General features: G+C 45.4%; 1 protein-coding gene across 2 annotated transcripts; it reads right to left on the bottom strand.

Moving 5' to 3' along the window:
* Positions 1-1,064: 1,064 nt before the first annotated feature.
* Positions 1,065-5,362, bottom strand: LOC115125762 (vertnin-like). Of its 2 annotated transcripts, none has more exons than XM_029655328.2 (6): positions 5,128-5,362; positions 3,901-4,217; positions 3,009-3,625; positions 2,710-2,802; positions 2,140-2,478; positions 1,065-1,995 (listed from the first exon to the last, which is right to left on the bottom strand). In XM_029655328.2, the coding sequence occupies exons 2-6, from the start codon at positions 4,210-4,212 to the stop codon at positions 1,140-1,142; spliced, it is 2,217 nt and encodes a 738-aa protein (XP_029511188.2). In that variant the 5' UTR covers positions 4,213-4,217; positions 5,128-5,362; the 3' UTR covers positions 1,065-1,139. The 2 variants fall into 2 exon arrangements, with proteins under 2 accessions (XP_029511188.2, XP_029511187.2); XM_029655327.2 differs by having other exon boundaries at positions 3,901-4,214.
* Positions 5,363-6,257: the final 895 nt, after the last annotated feature.

Below are 6,257 nucleotides of genomic sequence, written 5' to 3'. Positions count from 1 at the left end.
GGTCAACCACTATGAATCTTCTAGAACAGATAGACATCAAATGGATTAACAAAAAACAGCACACCTTGAGAACCCTTAACGAACTAAAATGAGAACATGGAAATAAAGTGGTGTTGAACACAATACCGAGAGAGAAATTAAAACCAACATTACTGAGAGATGAAAACCCATCATAATGAGAGAGATGGGATTATAAAACCCATCATAATGAGAGAGATGGGATTATAAAACCCATCATACTGAGAGAGATGGGATTAAAACCAAGACTAGAGAGACAAGAGAAGCAGAAACAACCAGTCTCAAACAAAGAGTCATTTAAATAAAGCCCCACTGTGACCATCATGGTGACTTTCAACTGCCTTTTGCCTGGAGGCCAGTGGAACAGTGTCTTTTCACACACATGCAAATGTCCATGAGCTGAAGGTGATAGGTAAAGGAATGGAGGGAGGAGGGGAACAGACAAGGAGAGAAGGACAAATCAAGATTAAAGATGCATTTAGCTACAATTCCAATGCATTAGGCTTCACCCACGTGCTCTACCCAAAACAAATAGTGTGTTCAGTTGAAGAAAAATCAACATTTTTAAAGAGGGTGAGATGATACTGATGGCTCTGTTTGAGGAAGTGAAGGAGGGAGAAGGGATTGTTTAGGATTCTGAAGAGACAAGAGAGCATTTCAGTTTGTTACAGGGGCACCGTTCTGCTTAAATCTAGTGTAACAAAGTATGCCCTCTCTCTCTCAGCCATGCCCTCTCTCTCTCTCAGCCATGCCCTCTCTCTCTCTCTCTCTCAGCCATGCCCTCTCTCTCTCTCAGCCATGCCTCTCTCTCTCAGCCATGCCCTCTCTCTCTCTCTCTCAGCCATGCCCTCTCTCTCAGCCATGCCCTCTCTCTCTCTCTCTCAGCCATGCCCTCTCTCTCTCTCTCTCAGCCATGCCCTCTCTCTCTCTCAGCCATGCCCTCTCTCTCTCTCTCTCTCTCAGCCATGCCCTCTCTCTCTCTCTCTCTCAGCCATGCCCTCTCTCTCTCTCTCTCTCTCAGCCATGCCCTCTCTCGCTCTCTCTCTCTCAGCCATGCCCTCTCTCGCTCTCTCTCAGCCATGCCCTCTCTCTCTCTCTCTCTCAGCCATGCCCTCTCTCTCTCAGCCATGTACCAGTGGCACTCCATGATGCAGGGCTCTCTTCCACATATAGTAGGTGGAACGGGGAGTCAGGGGGAAGAAGGACCTGAACTCTTTGAAGGTGGGGAAGGACTTCTCCTCGAAGCGTTTCTGGAGGAACAGTTTGGCCTTGGCCTTGAAGTTAGCCAGGGCCACCAGATCCATCACAAACATCTGGTCGTCTGTTGTGGTGGTGGTGGTAGACATCTTGTTTGGGTTGGGGAGGGGCAAAGGGGACATGGGCAAAGGGAGGGGAGCATCGAACGCGGGTGTCACAAAAGTCATTGTGGAAGGGCCTCTCAGACCCTCTGTTGGATCCCCCCCCAAGAACAACATGTCCTGAGTCACGTCCTGAGTCAGACCCCTCGTCTTTATCTCACTCTCCGTCACGCCGTTAACATTCTCTGTTACTGCGTTGTTGTTTTCCATAATATTCTCAGGCCTGTTCACCTCTAGAGACAGAGACGGATGGGTGCTTTTCTCCTTCCTGTTTTGACTTGGGCCGTTGCGCCACATCCAATAGAAACAGAGTGACAGGGAGGGGTAGTTCACTTTGAACTTGGACATCGGCCATCTTGACATCCACACCTTCACCTTGGCTGCTTCTCTCAGCTTCTTCCTGTGTAGGAACGCCACCCTGAACCCTTTGTGGTTGTTTCTACAGATCTTCATTCTGGGGAAGACAGCAGCAGCATGACCATGTCTCTCAGTACCCCCAATAGGGGACAGTCCACCAGTGGAACTACTCTTATCCACATCAGAGTTGTCTTCACTACTCCTAGCCTTGTAGCCTCTATTGAACAGCATGGCTTCCCTTCTCCAGTTGTAGTAGGTGGATCTGTATTCATTCAAATTAAACTTGTGTTAAATTGCATTTAAAATTGTAACACACTTAGTAAAATCAATAAAATGAAGGAGATGAACAAAAGAAAATGATTGATTAAAGGCCACGCTATATAGCAGTTAAATCCTTGTCACTGACCTGGAGATGCCTGGGAAGCTCCTCTTGAAGATCCTGAAGGGGAACGAGGTGTTCATAGCGATGCAGTTCTGAAGAACTTTCTTGGCTTCCTGCATCAGCGCCAGGTTCTGGGCCCGTTCCCCGTCCACCTTATCATTGTTGTCGTTCAGGCCGAACATACCGGCCACGCTGTCGTTTTGCTCTGGGTCTGGCTCTACCTCTTTGTCCTCCTCCTGCCTGGGCTTGGACTCTGGGGAGGACCAGGACTCTTGCTCCGTGCTGTCCCCTGGACTCACCTCGTCCGTGGAGAAACTACCACCGGACGAGATCAGCTCGTGCTTCCAGGCATAGTAGGTGGACCTGGGAGAGAATGACATTGTTGTTGTCCCAAAAGGAAAGGTAATTCAGAGGCAACAGAAGTATACAAGACAGCGGTAGCATAACTACAGCATTCTGGGCACAGAAAAGTCAAGTTAAAAATCTAGATATTTTTTTAACCATTTAAAAAAGTTTTTTTTTTTTTTTTTGTAAATACATCATGCCATGTGGTGATCTCAACTGTATTGACAATGCTTTCAGTATCTTATTTACCGGGAGATCTCAGGGAAGAACTCTTTAAACTGGTGCAGAGGCATAAGTTTCCCTTTCAGATAACACGCCTGGACGAAGTGCTTGGCCTCGTACCTTCATAGAAAGAGATTGAATTAGTATTAAATCTGTCTATGTCAGCAGAAGGTTAAATATACAGACCAAACGACACCACAATAAACACAGCACCACAAACACCACAACAAAACACAAGCCATTAAAGTGCGAATGACCCAGAGTGCCGTGACGCTGTCATTACTATCTACGACTGATAAAGAGTATTGAGCTGTATAGACGTGGACCTGGCAGCTGATTTCTCGCGGTGCTCCTGTGTCTGCCGTCTCCAGCGGTAGAAGGTACTCTTGGTGACGTTGTACTTGTCCTTCAGACTGGAGTAGGACAGGCGAGAGTCCTGCTTGAGAAGCTCCTGGGTCTTCAACAGAGGGGGGGCCCTCTTTTCCGTGTTAGGACTGCCCATCCGGAGGTCACTAGCCTGGACTAACGCTACAAAGATTATGGGTCTAAATCTGGAGCTGGTGGAGCCCACCTCTAGCTCTCCAGACCACATAATGTGCAAGGTGATAGGATCCATGTCTTTGGGGTAGGACCTGGGTCTTATCAGGCGGTTGAAGTAGGGTCGTATCTTGAGGTTGTACATGGGGTAGACAGAATACATGTTGCACTGGAGGACAGAGGAGAGGGCATAGAGGTGCCACATGTTGGCGTAGGAGCCAGAGAAGCAGGAGGCTTTGACATCAGCGTCAAATATAGCCTCGAGGACGGACAGGGGCAGGTTGAGCATGTCCTGGGACTCCTCGGCACACAAGCTGAACCTGGCTGCCTGCAGCATCACCTTAGAGTCGATCATACCACACAAGTAGTACCTCTTCCACAGCAGCATGTCGACCACTGTACGCACCTGGAGGGAATAGAGTACATGTTTCGGTACTTGTCAAAATACAGATTAGGCTACAAACCAGTATAGTAACTAATTATATATTTCTAAAATGCGTTGTCAGAATACAGTATTTTATATTTTGAAAACACAGAAAAATTACTTTTTTTTTTTTTTAGCTCTGAGTTATCCACATTCAAAAGGACATAATTATAACCTTCATGCCTTGGAAATGCAAATCCACAGAAGCAAATAAAACACATTTCATTCAAATGCAATGTGAAACACTTGCTGCTCACCTGTAGCTCCAGACTGAGACTAGTCGTCCCCACTAGCAGCATGCTGGCTGCATCAAACAACAGGTTCCCCTCTCCCTTACAGACCAGAGGCAGGAGGCCTCTGGGGGCGTCAGCAGGGTACAGGCTATGGGCCACGCCGTCGATGCCCGCCCAGCCGGGGAACTCCTGGCAAGGGGAGGAGGGCAGGGTGAAGGGGGTCAGTACCTGGTGGACCTCCAGGGCTACCCTGGTGAGGGCGTGCAGGCCGGAGCTCTCTGTAGCATCCTGAAGCTGTCCTAGAACTGACAGAACCACATCCTTCCTCTGAATCATACCTGCTGGGATAGGGAGACAGAACAGAGATCGTTATATAGGAAGATGCACAAAAACCTTACAGAAAGACATTGTACAGAAACTGGACAGAAACTTTCCAGTAAATTAATTCAATGTAGTGTTGTCTCTCTTGTCATGATGTGCGTTTCGTCCTATATTTATATTTTGAATCACAGACCCTGTCCCCGCAGGAGGCCTTATGCTTTTTGGTAGGCCTTCATTGTAAATAAGAAAGTGTTCTTTTAACTGACGTGCCTAGTTAAGGCAAAATAAATCAAATGAATGAAAAATTTAATTCTACTGTTGCATGAAACATTTTCAAGAGTAGACTTAACAAGACACCTGTTTACGGTTTTTATTGAATAGGCCTTGACATACATACATTTACAACTGACTGCGAATGATTGAATTCTAGTGTCCCGATGAATGTTCAAACTAACGAGAACTACACTGTTTAGTGAAGGCATATGTATATGTCTGTGACAATGTTGTTTTAAAGCATTTAAAATATGTATTAAATTCCCTATTAGAAAATGTAACCTGTGTAAAACACCCAATAGCAGTCTCCAAGGAGATAAAAGGCGCTTATTTACCGTGCTAAGTGAAGTGCAATAATTTCAGCCTAATGCAACGCACGAAGAAGACGTGTGGCACGCAGTACAAGAATACGTGTGCTGAACCGAGGAACTATGGGTCATTACAATTATAATTATTTAACTAAAAAAGGAAACAAACAATCTCTACGCTATTGATTCATGGTCATTAATAAACGCGTGCGCAAAATTGCACCAGCCAACTTTGCCTGAAAACAGTTTCGGACTATGTGCCAATTTTTTCTCCCGATTACATCTCTGCGGTACTTTATACACTGCAACAGCAACAAACAAAACATAGTCATTCGGGCACATTCCTTACCTGAAATATTTGGTATAAATAGTTTTCCAAGAGGACGTCACTCACTTCTGGAGTGGTAAAATGCACAGCATAGATTTTGAGTTTTCGTTCCAGTTTCCCCCTCAGATAGTTAGTCCATTGTGTGTGCGTGTAACAATGTAATCTGCGTGCTTGCGCCAATTCATCCAACCTAGGTCCACTCCAGATGGGACACTTTGGAGAGAAATTTGAGAGTGATTAGCCCAACCTCCCTTCAGGAAATTGTCAATTGCCTAATAGTTTTTTTTTTTTTTTTGCCTGTGGCTTCAGAAAACACCGCACTCCTTCCCTCGCTCAGGGCCACGGTCAATATCAACGTGAAGTGTTAATTAACAAAAGCCGCGGTGTCAAAGGCTATCTGTAGAGGAACAGTTATATGGGTATATATCGGGTTGCTGACTACTTTAGGATTTTTACAACGTTGTTATGGGTTTGTTTTGTGTGGAGTGTTTATGTTTGTGTTTTTTTCACGCTGTTGCTTAATAATTAGGCCTAGTTCATTTACAAGTTCTAGGGCTTTCCAAAAAACATACATGTTTTACTCATATCATGCTTGTAGAATATTGAGTAATTTACACAGCACATGGATTCTTTAACTTGAGTTTACAACAGCACATGTTGTGTTGTGTGGTGTGGTGACCTGGCCTCCCTGTTTCTCCTTAGGCAAGACCTTCTTCATGGAAGTGCAGAAAAGGCCTCCAAATAACAGTGACCTCACTTTGTACTTTCTGTAACTTGTGCATATTAACATTGATGGTCTGATGACCCATGTCCAACCTCTCCCATTGACACGTCAGGCCAGTATCACTCTCAGAACCTGTACTGAACAGACTAGAGGCATTGTCCCATGTGGCTCAGTTGGTAGAGCATGGCATTTGCAAAGCAAGGGTTGTGGGTTTGATTTCCATGGAGGACCAGTATGAAAACGTATGCACTCACTACTGTAGTGGCTCTGGAAAAGAGAGTCTGTTAAATGACTCACTACTGTAGTGGCTCTGGAAAAGAGAGTCTGTTAAGTGACTCACTACTGTAGTGGCTCTGGAAAAGAGAGTCTGTTAAATGACTCACTACTGTAGTGGCTCTGGAAAAGAGAGTCTGTTAAATGACACTAC

This window comes from Oncorhynchus nerka, linkage group LG13 (genome assembly GCF_034236695.1).
Source record: "Oncorhynchus nerka isolate Pitt River linkage group LG13, Oner_Uvic_2.0, whole genome shotgun sequence".
NCBI classification, from domain to species: domain Eukaryota; kingdom Metazoa; phylum Chordata; class Actinopteri; order Salmoniformes; family Salmonidae; genus Oncorhynchus; species Oncorhynchus nerka.
This window is presented reverse-complemented; position numbering and strand designations above follow the sequence as displayed.